We start from the raw sequence: 17,659 nt of genomic DNA on the forward strand, positions 1-17,659 counted from the left end.
AGCACCTTTCAACAAGTTTGGCTGGAAAAGGTTAATGAAAAAACTCAGTATGACAGGCTTATACCCATTTTAATGGTAATGTAACCTGTGGAGAGACCTGCTCATTCTCTGCACACTCCTCCTTTATTGACCATGATTTAACGTTACCATAAGAACACGAATTTGTACAATTTTTAGGAAGAATTCTGATTGGTCAGACTTGAAGAAAGATGGCAAGGGCTGTGTCCTACCGAAAACCATGACCGGAGTTTAATGACTCTGGTGTTGACTTTTATCTTCCTCCCCTCTCCTTCCCTCCTCACCACTGTCCTCACATTTTGTAAACACTTGGCTGCTTTTGCTTTGCAGTGGCTAATATTCCCAGAAGTCAATCCTGGCTTATCGGGAGTGGCTCATGCCAGTTATTCAGTGCACCCACATACCAGGGATATAGCTAGAATCCATGCGGCACACAGAAAATATGCCAACGACGTAACGTGCTTAAACCTTGTCGTGCTAAGTAAAAGCTGGAGCACCTTACCACTGTGTTTACTTGGAGAATGAAAAGAAGCCACATTTTGGTATTTTGGTATCTCTAAGATGAAACCACTGATCATCGGTATGACTTAGATTGGATTACCTAGAAGGGTGATCAGCCTAAAGGAATACCTAAATTGCCATATGAAGCAAATACTTCAGGACTGTTACTTGGCCTAATGATTGATTTCTCATTGGAGAGGAAATGTGATAAAGAGCCTGTGAGAACAGAGTAGGATTACAGATAACTTCCATGTCTTGTTAACCATTGTCATTTTCAGAAGGTGCTCTAATATTCAAGACTTGTCACGGTAGAGGGTTCTGGTTTCTTTGAAGCGAGTTCTGTGGTATGCTACTGGCTACCCTGACCAATCAGAAGACAAGAATTGTACAAAAGTCTGTCCTGCTTACTAACCATTAACTGCCCAAACTAAAAGAACAAGTTCCATGGATCCCTCTTGACCTCCCTCTCACCCCTTCCGCTCAGGCACCGCTCTATTAACCTCTTCCTCCATGGCTATCAGAGATTTTGGATAGAAACAGAGGAGTATTCCTTTGAAGAGAAACTAGTACAGGATTTGGCTGTAAGTACTGACTCCCCTGGGAGCAGATATGAGTGTGGATGAATTTGATTTTCGAATTCATGTGTGTGGTTGTAACAGTTAAACATTCACAAGGAATTGTGTGTATACATTTGAAAAGCACTAACTGTGTAAGTGCTCAGGGGAGGCCCTGCTAATGGTCATAGGAGCCAGAGGATGAATTTTCACTTGGAGGTGCTAATACTGTCATCATCCTCCTCATTGTCACTGTTAACAACTAATATTTCTTAAAATGCACCGCCATGTCATGGGGGGTTCATGCTAAGTGAAGTTTTGAGCACCATTGGTTGCAGGAGGCCACCCCAGCCAAAGCCCCACGTTCCTACTCTGTAGTTCTGCTTTGGGGAAGATGCATCTAGATACCCTTCCTGCATCTTACATTTCTATATTTGGCCTTTCAGAAAATTTGGCATGCCTTGTCTCTAACAGACTTCATGCTCTAAAGCCACTTAAAATGACACAAGAGGGGAAAACTTATTGCAGAGGTGCCACAGAGCCTCATTCTGGTTCAGAGAGAAAATAAACCCTCCTTCTCTTTGGCCAGCCTGTGGTTCTTTTTCTCCTTCTCCCACGAACCTTTTTCTCTTACCACTCACTCTCTCCGTTCATCTTGTCCTGTGTTTCTGATAGTCACTTTTTTCCAAATGTCTTTCACTTTCTATCTTTCCCTGTCACCCTCTGTTTCTTTCCTTCTTTTTTAAAGCCTTTTCCTATTGTTTTCTTTCCCTTTGTCTTTATGTCTTTCATTCTTCTCATATATTCCTGTTGGTGAGAAAGACACTCTGTTGGTTTTCTCAGTTTCTTGATGAGTGTGAAGTTGACAATGAGCGTCACTTCAGCCCTCTACTTCTTCTGAACCATTCATACAACCCATGTAGTTCTCACCAATTTACCAAATACGGTCCACCCTGCTGGCTCTGCCACTGCTAGAAAATTCACTTTTACCTCTGACATTAGCTGTTATTTCTCTTTCCATGAAAAGCGATAAAGAAAAGACCTGATAAAAGGAGAAGGGCAAGGCCTGCAGCTCCAGGATGGCAGCTCTCAGGAGCAACAAGAATTTTAGAATCAAGAGTTAGGTCAGGAAAGAGAGATGTTTTGCTGGGTTGAATCTAGAATAGTATTAGACCCAAAATGGCCCCACTGCTTTGTAACTCTTGCCCCACCTCCATGTCGAGCCCAGCTCTTCAAAAGAAATGTCAGCTGTTGGCCTGAGAGAGCCAGTCTCTCAGGTGTCTCTGTGGGGTTTTCCTCCTGAACTCAGGTGCCCAGAGCTTGCATGAGAGGTCAGCTGATTGGGGTCTGTAGCTATTCCCTTTATGGGCAGCCTTTTGCTTTTTATTTTGTTTTAACCTGAAATTGGAATGTTTCTTTGGTTGGCTGTAAAAATAAAAAATATACAAACATATATACACATGTATCTCAAACCTCGCACCTTTAGGGCTTCTATCCTGAAATAAATACATGACGTAGTGGTTTTGTTTTGTGCTTTAGTCTGATGCACTCTGTGCCTTGCGCTTTACCTTCTCTTTGTTCGCATGCAGTCACGTGGCACGAGATTAAATTCATGCCTAAAACCTATCTGTGTTGGTTTGTGTAGAAATCTCCAAAGGTGGAAGAGGAGGAGGAGGAAGAGACAGAAAAACAACCTGACCCACTACATCAGATCATTCTCTATTTTAGCCGCAACGCTCTCACGGAGAGGAGGTCAGAACCACCAGCTCACCTGCTTCTCCCAGGCACCAGGGATACTTGTGTCCACTCCTGACCTTCTTCTCTCAGACGGCAGTGGGTGGAAAAGGGAAGCTAGATTTGAGCAGCCCTCCTTGCTGCTTTATATTTGGCCATCAAGATATGTCTAGGGAGCCAGGCATGGTGGCTCACACCTGTAATCCCAGCACTTTGGGAAGCCAAGGCGGGCGGACCATCTGAGGGCAGGAGTTCGAGGCCAGCCTGACCGACATGGTGAAACACCATCTCTACTAAAACTACAGAATTAGCCGGGCATGGTGGTGCACGCATGTAATCCCAGCTACTCAGGAGGCTGAGGCAGGACAATCGCTTGAACCCGGGAGGCGGAGGTTGCAGTGAGCCGAGATCACACCACTGCACTCCAGCCTGGGCGACAAGAGCGAAACTCCGTCTCCAGAAAAAAAGATATGTCTAGGGAAACTACATCAAGCCACAGCCTGCTCTTCATAATGTCAGACACTGAGCTGAAGATTTAACAGCCTAAAACTATAAACTTCATCTCTGAATTCCATGTTAAGCCCCTGCTGGTTCACATTTTCAGAGTGGTTTCTAAGAATCAGAGTGGGGGAAGGGATTTTCTAATTAATTCACTAGTACTTATAATTTGAGATTTATATGACTCTTAGTCTTTATTGTGGGGTCCAAAGAGTAGCCTGCTAAGGCTGGGCACGGTGGCTTATGCCTGTAATTCCAGCATTTTGGGAGGCCAAGGCAGGCAGATCACTTGAGGTCAGGAGTTTGAGACCAGCCTGGCCAATATGGTGAAACCCCATCTCTACTAAAAATATAAAAAAGTTAGCTGGGCATGGTGGCAGGCACCTGTAATCCCAGCTACTGGGGAGATTGAGGTAGGAGAATCACTTGAATCCAGGAGGCGGAGGTTGCAGTGAGCCGAGATCGCGTCATTGCACTCCAGCCTGGGGGACAAGAGAAAACTCTGTCTCAAAAATAAATAAATAAATAAATAAATAAACAAACAAATAAATAAAAAGCCTGCTAAATATTTCCTCCATTCTTTCCAGCAAATTGGAAGACGACCCTTTGTACACCTCCTATTCCAGCATGATGGCCAAGGTACACCCAGGTTTTCTGCCCATTGTCTCTGTCTTTCTGTCTTCCCTTAGATTTCTTTAGGTGCATGAGAATTGTCATGTTGAATAGCAGGCCTGGGACTTTGTCATGACATAGGTTTCAGGCATTGCACAATTCATGTGCCATAGAGATGATATTAGTAAACCAATTCACCGTCTTCCTAAGGAAACCTTGAAGCTTTGCAGAAACAATGGGTGCTGGTGGATAGGTTCACACTGACATTTCTAAAGCCAGCTAAATGGGGCTTAGGCATACAGAATACCCTTGTGTTTTCACTCAATGTTCAGGATACATCAGACAGTTCAAACACATCCACAGGTGAAGGTTAGAAACTAGAGAGAGCTCCCGGTGTTCTGGAAGAGGCAGTGTGACCAGAAATGTTCTTTGTCACCTAGAAAGATGGTGACCTCTGGAATGCTGAGCAAATAAGAGAAACTTTGATGTCAGGCAGAAAGGATGTGTTGGGGTATAGGAGCACCTATTCCTTGATCTAGCTGTACCACAGGGCCCCAATGGGAAGAGGCGCTTTAGGATTCACATCCTAGGTGATGTGTCTCCAATCTTAATGCCATGCCCTTGGGGCTGTATCTAGGAAGTGGCAGCTCCCTGCATTCCTGTCTCCCATTTACACCAGAACCTTACTAAGGTAGAAGAGTTCAAGTCTGTGGTTAAACCAGCTAGGTCACCATTGATGATGTGAGCTCCGTGTTCTCATTTCTCATTTCTGAACTCTGTGGTAACTGCGAAGATGGCGTTTACAGGAGAAATGTTGCCCAGCAGTGGCCAAAATGTTCCTGGTTTTACACAACGCTGAGGTCCTGAGGTGCCTGTGAATTACATCCTGTCCCCTGCCCTTGTAGAGTTGTGTTTATTAGATTTACCTTTAATTTGATTGTCTGTCTTCTCCCTTCCCTGCTCCATGAAATCCAGAGTTGTCAAAGTGGTGAGGATGAAGAAGAAGATGAAGACAAGGAAAAAACATTTGAAGTAAGTTCTCATGAAGAATAAAAATAGAGCCACCCTCCAAGGCCAATAGGCCAGGCCTTCAGAGGTGGGTGCTGACATTAGCCTATGTGGCTCGCCCACCAGCAGTGTGTGAGTTGGCAAGTCTGCCTTAATAAAGCACACTCATTAGCTGTGGTTCTCTTGTCTCTCTGCCCATGAAAAGGTAGCAGGTAGTATGCCAGTCAGCAAACAACTAGCTTTGTTCTTGTGGGAAATTGTACTCAATTACTGTAATAACAGGGGCCATAGAAGGACAAACTGAAACATCTAAAATGAAAAAATCAGAAAAATGAAAATCAGGCCAAGCGTGGTGGCTCACACCTGTAATCCCAGCTCTTTGGGAGGCCGGGGGAGGGAAGATCACTTGAGCTTGGAAGTTCGAGACCAGTCTGGGCAACATAGGGAGACCTACCTCATCTATACAAAAAATAAAAAATTAGTTGGATATGGTGGTGTGCTCCTGTAGTCCCAGCTGCTCAGGAGGCTGAGATAGGAGGATAGTTTGAGCCCAAGTATTTGAGGCTGCAGTGAGTTCTGATTGCACCCTGCACTCCAGGCTGGGCGACAGAGTAACATCCAGTGTCTCAAAAAAAAAAAAAAAAAAAAAAAAAAAAAAGATTAAAAAATCAGAGGAATGGAGACACTTGAATGGTTTTTGTGCTATTATTCTATAAATGCAAGTTGATCGTGATTTTTATTTTGAGGCAGTACAGGACCCTGCAATTCTCAAGATTAAACTATATTAGGTTACTTGTACTCTTTTGTAGACAAAGCACATGACAAAACACAGCAGAAGTAAATGACTATAATTACAGTCTGGAAAGCTTTGACATTCTCATAACCCATGTCTGATAGAAAGTGTGCGGTGGCTCACGCCTGCAATCCCAGCACTTTGGGAGGCCAAGGCAGGTGGATCACCTGAAGTCAGGAGTTCGAGACCAGCCTGGCCAACATGGCGAAACCCCATCTCTACTAAAAATACAAAAATTAGCTGGGTGTGGTGGCATACGCCTGTAATCCCAGCTACTGGGGAGGCTGAGGCAGGAGAATCGCTTGAACTCAGGAGGCGGACGTTGCAGTGAGCCGAGATCGCGCCACTGCACTCGAGCCTGGGTGACAGAACAAGACTCCGTCTCAAAAAAAAAATGTGTTAGCTGTGGTCTGAGCATTCCAGAGAAGTGAGCATTTCCTGCATTCAGCCAGAAATACTCAAGTTGACCCCTCAGCAGGTTTCCCTGTGTAACAGAACATGGAAAACAAACACATTTTAATGTTGCGTTGCTTCCCACAATTATGGTATCCAAAAGGAATGGACTGTGTGTTCTATCAGTACAAAAAATGGAAAATGTACCATCAAAATAAGAGTGATGGGTAGACAGTTTTAGAAAGCTGGCTAGTGTCTGGAAATAAACTTCAGAAGTCTGCTTTATCCAAGTTGATGTGTGTTACCTTCCTTAGGTAACTGGAAAATTCTCTCTCACCTCACTATGGGTGAACTCCCTGGTGCTGGGTAGGAGCCAATCTTTCCCTGTGATTTTTTTTCCCCCCAGGAGAAAGAGATGGAGAAGCAAAAAACCCTCTATCAGCAAGCTCGGCTGCATGAGCGTGGTGCTGCGGAGATGGTCCTTCAGATGATAAGCGCTAGCAAAGGTGATTTCCCTAGTTTCTGGATGGGCTTATGTAACTTCCACAAAGATATCATGCTGTGACATACAGCCATTATTAAAGAGCCCTGCTAAGGCCCAGGAGGCATGATTTACCATCTGTTTCCTTGGTGATTCAATCGAATCTTCACCATGGCAGGTGAGATGAGCCCCATGGTGGTTGAGACGCTGAAGCTGGGGATCGCCATTCTGAACGGAGGCAATGCTGGTGTGCAACAGGTAATGGGAACTTGCAGCGGCTGGGCAGGCTCCCGGGGTATTCCCATTTGACACCTGTCATGCTTCAGGGAAGAGGAGTTGACTGCTACAGAGGGGAGCCACCCAGAATCACTTAGCTCACGTTTGTCTTTAGTGGCCAGTTATATCAGAGTAGCTGGGAACGCAACATGGCTGGGAATCTGCAGGCAAATGTGTCTTTAATAAAGAGGTTTTACCCAGGATTAAAGATAAAAACATTTAGTTTTTCATCAGTAGATAACTTTCTGTATAAATATTCTCCAGAAAAATTTCCTAAGAGTTAGGTTTTTACTTTAGCCCTTTATTTTCACTAATTAGCTGCCTTTAGTATGAGCAAGGAGCCTCATCAGTTAAGTGGAACTGATAAACTCACAAACCTGTTATTCGTTCGTTCATCCATTCATTCATTCATTCATTCATTGAGCAACTGTTTACTGACTGATGACCATGCCAGGCTCTGCTGCAAGGGCTGAGGGTGTAGCAGTGAATAATACAAATAAAAACTCCTGCCATCGTGCAGCCTACACTCTAGTGAGCATTAAATGCGACAACACATAGAAACATACAACCAAGTACCTGACACATGGTATTCCTTCAACAATCTGAATTGGAACAGGCTGCAGAAGACAGGAACATACCGGTGTTTCTCAGGCACTCCGGGTTCTGGTTAAAAGCATCTGTGTGTACAGGGAAGTGAAATTTCAAACAGACCCTTGGCATTCATAAGGGTTATATCCCAGGGCCTGTGAGAGTCTCCAGATTCACAACTACCATTACTGCATATAGCTTTTCCCAGCCTTTAACTCATCCCCCTAAAGTTTCTCCAATTTTTCATTAAAAACTGTCATTTTCTAAGTTATCCTTCACTTTCTGTTCCCTTCTACCACCTACCACGAGCTGTCAGTTGACTTTCTTACAGGGCCTTTTGTTTATTTTTTAAAAAACAAAATTTTTATTATGTCAAACAAAGTTCCTACCCTCCAGTAAAAGAGAACACAGGAAACAAAGCCTCATTGTGAAAGAAATACTGAGCTTTCAGCTAGGCTCCTTACTGGCTAAGCTCCTTGCTCCTCTGTGCCAAATTCATAGCATGAGCTATTCAGATTATAACTCAGCTTCGTGATACATTACTATATCACGGCCTTGGTGCTTGTTTCCAAATAGAAGGGACTTCAATCAGTAGGTCTATGAATGTCAATTCTGCCCTAGAAGAAATGCCAGTGGGCGTTTATAAAATAAACATGATCTACCCCATGGGACTCTGATTCCATAAGTAGAGCGTGCAACTCAGTGTGGCTGGGGATTTCTCCATCAGGATTAGGAGGGTCAGCTCTGTGGTATAGTTTTCATCGCTTTTCCCCTTACAACGTGTCTCCCTTGCAGAAAATGCTAGATTACCTAAAGGAGAAAAAGGATGCTGGATTCTTTCAAAGCCTTTCTGGTCTTATGCAGTCTTGCAGGTAAATGCGGGAAAACTACCATAGCATTTAAAAAACTCTTCCCTCTAAGCATAGGAGGCAGGGGAAGGGGAGCACAAAATATACTGGCCTACCATAGAATTCTTGAGAGAGGAAGCACCTACTTAGAAAGCTAAGAGAGTAGGTGTTGTTCCTCCAGCCTTCAGGATGACAATTCAGCTAACATTCAGAGGGGAAAATGTGATTGCCATTAGCCACATACACACGCTCCCCCACTGCTGTTGTGTTTAATCTCCCTTCCTTACCTCCACGTTTATGTTGCTTTCCCAGGAGGCTCAGTGTGCGCATTGAGTTTCTCATCAAACATGTATGTCCATAAAAGTCAAACCAGGAAAGAATGGAAAAGGGGGGATTCCTGACTATGATTCAGGGCTATGTTTTATTAAACCCACTAGGTACTTTGTTAATCTTTGTCCTTAACAATTCTTTGAGCTTGAATATGTGTTAGGGTAGTGTGTATTTTGACACATCCATTTTGACAGCGGTACATCCTGGCATGGGAACATTTTGACATAGCCTAAAAAACAAGGCTTTGAACTTTCCATTCATATTATTAAGCTGTTTAAGCCACCCCTCATGGCTGAACGGCTCTGACACATAAATAATATATAATGCAGAGTCATAGGTCATGATACTTGTTGAATTCAGAGATGAGCCAGAATCTAAGAAAAGTGTCAGCTTATTGTCTAAGATTCATATGTATTTGGATAGTCTGCAGATAATTCTAAAAGAAATTAAACTTTTAATTACCTAGTTCATTTGCCTCCAATTATGCTTTCCATTTAAAAATGTGGAGGATGGACATCCTTTCTCTTGGTGGACTACATACTTTTGCTAACCATATTTCACTGGGTAAAATATCGTACCCTGGGCAGTAGGGAGCATATCTGAGCTGCAGTATAATTCTTTAGTCCCAGCTCTGTGGGGCTTTTCCCCACCAACAGTCTATTCATTTATTATCTCTCTCAGGAAAACAAAAAGGAATATTTCCAGGCCCGACTCTCTGAGGCTAAAATAGTACATATGAACTCAGAGATGGCAAAAATCAAGGCAACTCAATTCCATATTGCTCATAAACTTATCCATTTACTTTCTAACAGTTCTCTCAGTATCCTGTAATACTTAATATTGCTAAACTCATTTATAATGACAGCTTGGAGAGACAGGTGATATACGCTTAGATGCCAGCTGAGTTCTAACAGAAGTTTTAAGATGTCTTACTGCTGGGTTTTTTATGATTATAAGAACAATATATGTTTTTAAAAAATTTAAGCAGTAGGGAAGTTAAAACATTCAAAATGGGTATTTAGGAATGGAGTAAGGATCAGAAATGTGTGTTGCATAGATTCAGATTCAAAACTGCTGCTTCAGAGCAACTATGTCCAAATGTTCTTTCCCATGTTTTCCTCTCCTGACGGCTAAACCAAAGTAGAAGGATAGTTTTGTGTTGATGAGCAAGCCCTTTTGCCAGCAGAATCTGGGAAAAACAAACAAATGGCAATAGACATTTCACTGTTTACCTAAATCATTTTTACTTAAATGATGAAATTAGGTAAATGAAATTTACCTAAATCACAAAACATGTGACTCCTTAAAAAGAAAACAGGAAGGCCAGATTTTTCTCCATGCCTTTGCCCCGTGGTAGAAGGAAAGCTAAGTTTTGCAGAGTCTTAATGGACTTAGCCATAAACTTTCCTAAGAGCTATGTTCTATGTTCTATGAAACCTTTCAGATTGGGGAATAAGTTAGACTCCGTTAGTAAAATGGAATGAGCCCCACTTAAAAATAACATGATCATATAGTGGTCTCATCAGCAAGCTTTGTGGTTGCACTGTGGCTTCCTGGCTAAGTAAAATTTGGCAGTGGCTGTGACTAGGAAGGTTGTGGGGAGTAGGGACAAAAATGAAGGCCAACTTGTCATAAATTCAGGAATACCTGGAGGCACCATTCCCTGTGGAAAGCGGAACCTCAGCTTCTATAGGCTTTTGCATGATGTAGAATCATAAAAGGGCGTGGCCCTTTGAAATCTGGAAGTTTGTAGCTCATCCTAAGCTCTGGAAACCACAATTCCATGTGATTCTCGGAGAAAGTAGGTAAAGGTGGGAGGCAAACATTAATCAGTGCAGTTTAAAGTAAACTTTCCCTCGAGAAATCTTAAAAACAGATTATTCCTTCTTTATTTGGAAAACCTTTCTAAACCTTCACATCAAAGTGAAGACCTTGAGTCTTCACCAAAAGACTCAAACTGGACAGACAATGAGAGTCACCGTAAGTGTTCATGACCCCTCTACCTGTATGTAATAAAGTCTGTGAGCTATAGGCACCTAAGACAACACTGCTCGGCACAAAACCAAGGAATCATTAGACTTTCAACCACCCTGGAATGTGTTAGTTTATTTATGATAACACAGGGGCAGGATATGCTTAGTTGATAGGTACATTAACGTTAGAAATCTGCTTTCCCAGTGTGCGTAGCCCTGAACCTTGTTTCTTTCTGTCTATTAAAAGTGTCCTTGATTTGAATGCATTTGAGAGGCAGAATAAAGCTGAAGGCCTGGGGATGGTGACTGAAGAAGGAACACGTAAGTAACTAATGAATATGAAGGCCATTCTCTTCCTGATTAAAATATATATATATTTTTTCCATACAGAGTTTCGCTCTTGTTGCTCAGGCTGGACTGCAGTGGCGCGATCTCACCTCACTGCAACCTCTGTCTCCTGGGTTCAAGCACTTCTCCTGCCTCATCCTCCCGAGTAGATGGGATTACAGGCTCCCACCACCACAGCCAGCTAATTTTGTGTATTTTTAGTAGAGGCAGCATTTCATCATGTTGGCCAGGCTGGTCTTGAACTCCTGACCTCAGGTGATCCACCCCACCTTGGCCTCCCATAGTGCTGGAATTACAGGCGTGAGCCACCGCACCTGGCCATTTAAAATCTTAATTACCTATTTCTGGTCAGAGCTCATGTCTTTGCTTAGTATGCAAGGACTTGCTGTGTTTCAGTAAAATGCTTCCATCAGTAGCTTTAATAAAGCTATCATCTAGGATGGATGTATTCACATAGCCAGTTTTAACTAAAGACAGTTTATCATGATGTTTACAGTTTTCTTACTTTCTACTCTTCTGTTTTTCTCTCATTACCAGTCATTGTTCGTGAACGTGGTAAGTTTCAGTTTCTGGCCTGAGTTCTTACCGTGTGTGAATCCTAGGAGATCTCATTTAATTGCCTCAGCACAGAAACATTTTAGGCTTGGTGGTTGCATGTTGAGTTGAACTCAGCAGTTTGGTGCTTAATTAAAGAAGTGTCTTCCATCTGTAAAGCATGGGTTATGGACCGTGAGCCATTTACTCTCCTTATCCAGTTGTCTTCATTACAAATGCATTTATTGGGCATTGTGCCTTGCAGCCCAGCTCAGTTTAATTGGGCTTTTCACCATTCATCCAAAGTTCCTTTTCCAAACCATTCTGACACAACTCCTTTATCATCTGTGTAGTCATTTACATTAGAAAGTATTCTCTGGTGAGAAGCCAAACCAATGCTCATCAACGTTCTGTGTTTTCAAGGTGAAAAAGTACTCCAGAATGACGAGTTCACGTGTGATCTCTTTAGATTCCTACAGTTACTTTGTGAAGGACATAACAGTGGTGAGTGGAACAGATTGATCTGCCAAGGAAACATAGCACTCAGGGGCAAAACTAGAATTCTGTTCAGTATGCCCCATTTGATGCAACTAGTTGTTAACTCAAGGACATCAGTTAATGCGTTCCTCAATAAGAAACTATGTAAATATCATGGCTAGTGATATTTAGTGCCACCAAGGCTAAGCTGCTTCCAGAATCTTCAGATAAGAAATCTAAATACCCAGCCCTTTCCATCTAGCCCCTTGGGGCTCGTTAAGTCCAGTTTCTGGTGTCCGCAGGTTGGGGGGGTGCTCAGAGCAGAGCTCTGCCCTGCAGGATCTGCCATGACCCAAACATGGTATTCTTGTAAGCCTTTTCACATAGAATGTCTTATCTGAGCTCAGCTGAGAGGGCATGCCTGGCCCCCTCGGCATGGCAGGGACAAGCTCTGACCCAGCACTGGTGCTCTCAGACTTTCAGAACTTCCTGCGGACTCAGATGGGCAACACCACCACCGTGAATGTCATCATCAGCACTGTGGACTACCTTCTGCGTCTGCAGGTGAGTGGGAGGGCCTTGGACAATGGGACCTCTCACCTTTGCTTCCAGAAGATAAACACAGTTACACAGGGTCAGGGACAGCCCAGGATACAGTCAAGCCCCTATAAGGAAGGCATTGTAACGTGTATCCACAGATGCATGGGAAGTCCAGTGCCCAAAGAGTATATTTGAAGACAGAAGTGGGAGACGTGGTTAAACACCAAATCGTCTGTTATGAAATGCTGGTTTACTTTAGTTTTGCCAGTGAAAACCAATCTGTGTTGCTATAAAACAACCAAGAGCTATAACACAACCAAGAGCTCTAAAATAACCTGTGAATGAGAACAGATTTCACTAGAAAAAAAGACTTACACGAGATGATAGGAATAGGATGAGTTTACAAGTTCGTGTTGAGAAGTCAGATGGTTTGTTTCAAGGAAGCCCAAATTATATTGAAAAAATCTACACAAACCTATTAACAAAAAGGGATTTTTTCCTCTTTGCTGATTCCTCATCCTGGTTCTGCCACTTACTGGTTTGTAACCTACAGCAATCTGTTTAATGTGCCTGTGTTCCAGTTTTTTCATCAGTAAAAGGGGTAGGACCTATGCCATAGGGTGGTAGTAAAGATTGAGAGGTTGAATACAGGCATACCTCATTTTATTGCAGTTGGTATTATTGTGCTTCACAGATGCTGTGTGTTTTACAAATCGAAGGTTTGTGGTAACCCTGCATCAAGCAAGTCTATCTGTGCCGTTTTACCAACAGATTTACTCACTTGGTGTCTCTGTCACATTTTGATGATTCTCACAATATTTCCAACTTTTCACTATTATATCTATTATGGTGATCTGTGATCAGTGATCTTCGATGTTACTATTGTAATTGTTTTGGGATGCCATGAACTATGCCCTTGTAAGACAGCAAACTTAATGTTGCATGTGTTCTGACCATTCCACCAACTGTTCCTCCATCTCCCTCCTTCTCCTCAGGCCTTCCTATTCCCTGAGACATAACAATATTGAAGTTTGGTCAGTTAATTTCCCTACAGTGGCCTCCAAGTGTTCAAGTGAAAGGAAGAGTCACACATCTCCCACTTTAAATCAAAAGCTGGAAATGATTAAGCTGAGTAAGGAAGGCATGTTGAAAGCTAAGACAGGCCAAAGGCTAGGCCCCTTGCACTAAACAGCCAAGCTATGCAAAGAAAAAGTTATTAAAGGACATTGAAAGGGCTGCCTCAGTGAGCATATGAATGATAAGAAAGCAAAACACCCTCATTACTGAAATGGGGACAGTGCGAGTGGTCTGGATAAAAGGTCAAACCAGCCACAACATTCTCGTAAGCCACAATCTAATCTAGAGCAGGGCTCTAACTCTCTTCAATTCTATGAAGGCTGAGAGAGGTGAGGAAGCTGCCAAAGAACGGTTTGAAGCTAGCAGAATTTGGTTCATGAGGTTTAGGGAAAGAAGTCATCTCCAAAACAAAAGTGTAAGGTAAAGCAGCAAGTGCAGATATAGAAGCTGCAGCAAGTTACCCAGAAGATCTATCTAGGATAACTGATGAAGGTGGTCACACTAAACAACAGATTTCCCGTGTACATGAAACAGCCTTCTCCTAGAAGAGAGATACCATCTAGGACTTTCATAGTTAGAGAGGACAAGCCAATACCTCACTTCAGAGCTTCAAAGGACAGGCTGACTTTCTTATTAGGGGCAGCCCAGCTGGTAGCTTTAAGTTGAAGCCACTGCTCGTTTACCATTCCAAAAATCCTAGGGCCCTTAAGAATTATGGTAAATCTACTCTGCCCGTGCTCTATGTATGGAAAAACAAAGCTTGGATTGTCATCTGTTTACAGCATGATTTACTATTTTAAGCCCACTGTTGACACCAACTGCTCAGAAAAAAAAAAAAGATTCCTTTCAAAATATTACTGTTGTTGACTATGCACCTGGTTCCAAGAGCTCTGATGGAGATATACAAGGAAATGAATCTTTTTTTCATGCCTGCTAATACAACATTTATTCTGCAGCCCATGGATCAAGGAGTAATTTTGACTTGCAAGTCTTATTTTTTAAGAAATGCATTTCATAAGGCTACAGCTGCTACAGATAGTGATTCCTCTGATGGATCTGGGCACGGTAAGTTGAAAACCTTCTGGAAAGGATTCAACATTGTAGATGTCATTAAAAAACATTGTGGGCCAGGCCCAGTGGCTCGCATCTGTAATCCTAGGACTTTGGGAGGCCAAGGCAGGAGGATCACAAGGTCAGGAGATCGAGACCATCCTGGCTAACACGGTGAAACCCCATCTCTACTAAAAATACAAAAAAAAAAAAATTAGCCGGGCATGGTGGCGGGTGCCTGTAGTCCCAGCTACTCGGGAGGCTGAGGCAGGAGAATGGCGTGAACCCGGGAGGCAGAGCTTGCAGTGAGCCAGATTGCGCCGCTGCACTCCAGCCTGGGCAACAGAGCGAGACTCTGTCTCAAAAAAAAAAAAAATTTTTTTTTGATTCATGGGAGAAGGTCAAATATCAACATTAACAGGACTTGAGGAAGTTGATTGCAACCCTTGTGGGTGATTTGGAGGGGTTCGAGACTTCAGTGGAGGAAATAAATGCAGACGTGTTGGAAATAGCAAGAGAACTAGAATTAGTAGTGGAGCCTGAAGAACATGAACCTGAATTGCTGCAACTCATGATCAAACTTTGACAAACGAAGAGTTTCCTCTCATGGATGAGCAAAGAAAGCGGTTTCTTGAGATGGAATCTTCCTGGTGAAGATGCTGTAAACATTGTTGAAATGCCAAAAAGGGATTTAAAATTGTAAACTTAGTTGATAAAGGAGTGGCAAGGTTTGAGAAGACTGACTCCAATTTTGAAAGAAGTTCTGTGGGTAAAATGCTATCAAGCAGTACATGCGTCTTTCATGAAAGGAAGTCAGTTGATGCAGTTAACACTGTCTTATTTCAAGAAATTGCCACAGCCACCTCAACCTTCAGCAGCCACCACCCTGTTTAGTCAGTAGCCATCAACATCAAGGCAAGACCTGTCACCAGCAAAAAGATGGTGGAACTTACAACTTGCTGAGAGCTCAGGTGATTGTTAGCACTTTTTAGCAATAAAGTATTTTTTAATGATGGCACGTACATTGTTTTTTAAAGACATAATGCTATTGCACACTTAATAGACTACAGCATATTGTAAACATAACTTTGATGTACGCTGAGAAATCAACATTTTGTATGACTCACTTTATTGTAATGTTCACTTTACTGTAGTTTATCTGTAATCAAACTCAGATTATCTCTGAATCTCTACATGCCTGTATATGTAATGTACTCAGAACAACGTCTGGCACTTACAATATTAGCTATTATGTTGTTGCTGTTACTATGATTATTTGGATAATTACCATTATCTTCACATATTTCACATTGAGTAAATTATCCTATTTCATAGTCTCCAAGTTCCAGCTGAAGGCAGTCCTCACTCCTATCTATTCTTTCCTCTGCAGGGATATTTGTGCGTGAAAGATCCTAGAGACCTGGTATCTCTGCACTTCTTCACAGGGTCCCTGGCTCCTGTCAGAGCAAAGAGGTCATAGAGATGCAGGATTCTCATGTACCCTTCCCAAACACCGAGTTTAGCTTCACTGACTGAAGTCTGAGAAATACTAAGCTCTACTCATTTGTTTTTAGGAATCAATCAGTGATTTCTACTGGTATTATTCAGGGAAGGACATCATTGATGAATCTGGACAGCACAATTTTTCGAAAGCTCTGGCAGTCACCAAGCAGATTTTCAATTCTCTTACAGAATACATCCAGGTATGTGCTACAGAGTGCATGGTTGAAAACAAAGAGAACATTGTTGATATGCCTGTATTCTATATTCCCTACAGAATATTTGATTGTACACAGTGCACTATCCATCCAGCCCTAATGCTGACAATTTTTATTTTCTCTAAATAGGAAGCAATAGTACCTGCATTCCACAAGCAGCTATAGTTTGGGGTCCCCCCACTGGACCTGTTTATAATGTTCACACTTTATTTGCATTTATCTAGTTACATTTTGCTTTCCCTCTTAAACTAAAAATTTTTCATGGAAAGAAAATGTCTTACTCAAAACTCTTTATATCTAGAAAAATGTCTGGCATATATCTGTTCAGTAAGCATGGAGAGTGGAGTGGAGAAATGATTCATAGAATGAAGGAATTAAGGGATAAATGATGTTCTCTTGATAGAGATTAAAAACAGGATCCATGAGATCCTACTGATGTGTCAGAAATTAACTCTGGAAGAAGTAACTTCAGAAGCGCACAAACTACATGCAGTGGCAGTCAAACCCGCAAGTGTATTTCATGTTAACTGTCTAGATCTTGCTGCAGTCTTTCTCTATTCATAGTATTTTCTGTTCATTGTCTATGGTGGTCTAGCTACTTTAGAAAAGGAACAGAGGATATATTCAGGCATAATTTGCTATAAAATTAGTAGGCGTATCATTACCGTCGGTGATACAAGATTTTTTTTAAAGCAAAAGTAATACTTCATCTTCAGATTACCATAATCAGGAGACTCATGAATAGGGCTTTTATTCATTCATTCATCAAAACGCTCAGTTTGTACTCTGCGCTGTGGTTCATGAAAAGCAGCACAGTATATTGCCTCTACCCGTAAAGAGCTTACAATGCAATTGAGAAAATACATATGCACAAGGAAAATTATTCAATGTAAGATGATCATACAGCCAGATGCGGTGGCTCATGCCTGTAATCCTGGCACTTTGGGAGGCTGAGGCGGGTGGATTGTCTGAGCTCAGGAGTTCGAGACCAACCTGGGCAATATGGTGCAATCCCGTCTCTACTAAAATACAAAATATTAGCCAGGCATGGTGTCATGCGCGTGTAGTACCCACTACTTGGGAGCCTGAGGCAGGAGAATCACTTGAACCCGGGAGGCAGAGCTTGCTGTGAGCTGAGATCGTGCCGCTGCACTCCAACCTGGGCGACAGAGCGAGACTCAGTCTCAAAAAAAAAAAAAAAAAGAAAAGAAAAGAAAAAATCATACCTGATTTAAAATAATCATATATACTGTGCTTAATTAAGAACCACATATGTGGCCAGGCACGGTGGCTCACCCAAGTAATCCC

At 42.4% G+C, this 17,659-nt stretch overlaps 1 protein-coding gene across 2 annotated transcripts in view; it reads left to right on the forward strand.

Annotated features, from left to right (window-relative positions):
* Positions 1 to 17,659, forward strand: part of RYR3 (ryanodine receptor 3) — a 563,020-nt gene that overhangs the window by 511,724 nt on the left and 33,637 nt on the right. For both annotated transcript variants that reach the window (XM_034938474.3, XM_057299827.2), the window contains 12 exons: positions 1,004 to 1,100; positions 2,719 to 2,825; positions 3,893 to 3,944; positions 4,893 to 4,949; positions 6,518 to 6,617; positions 6,771 to 6,850; positions 8,252 to 8,328; positions 10,855 to 10,928; positions 11,493 to 11,510; positions 11,913 to 11,993; positions 12,442 to 12,530; positions 16,208 to 16,336. In XM_034938474.3, the coding sequence (XP_034794365.3) occupies positions 1,004 to 1,100; positions 2,719 to 2,825; positions 3,893 to 3,944; positions 4,893 to 4,949; positions 6,518 to 6,617; positions 6,771 to 6,850; positions 8,252 to 8,328; positions 10,855 to 10,928; positions 11,493 to 11,510; positions 11,913 to 11,993; positions 12,442 to 12,530; positions 16,208 to 16,336 (961 nt within the window). The remainder of the gene's footprint in view (positions 1 to 1,003; positions 1,101 to 2,718; positions 2,826 to 3,892; positions 3,945 to 4,892; positions 4,950 to 6,517; positions 6,618 to 6,770; positions 6,851 to 8,251; positions 8,329 to 10,854; positions 10,929 to 11,492; positions 11,511 to 11,912; positions 11,994 to 12,441; positions 12,531 to 16,207; positions 16,337 to 17,659) is intronic.

Source organism: Pan paniscus, chromosome 16, assembly GCF_029289425.2.
Source record: "Pan paniscus chromosome 16, NHGRI_mPanPan1-v2.0_pri, whole genome shotgun sequence".
Lineage (NCBI taxonomy): Eukaryota > Metazoa > Chordata > Mammalia > Primates > Hominidae > Pan > Pan paniscus.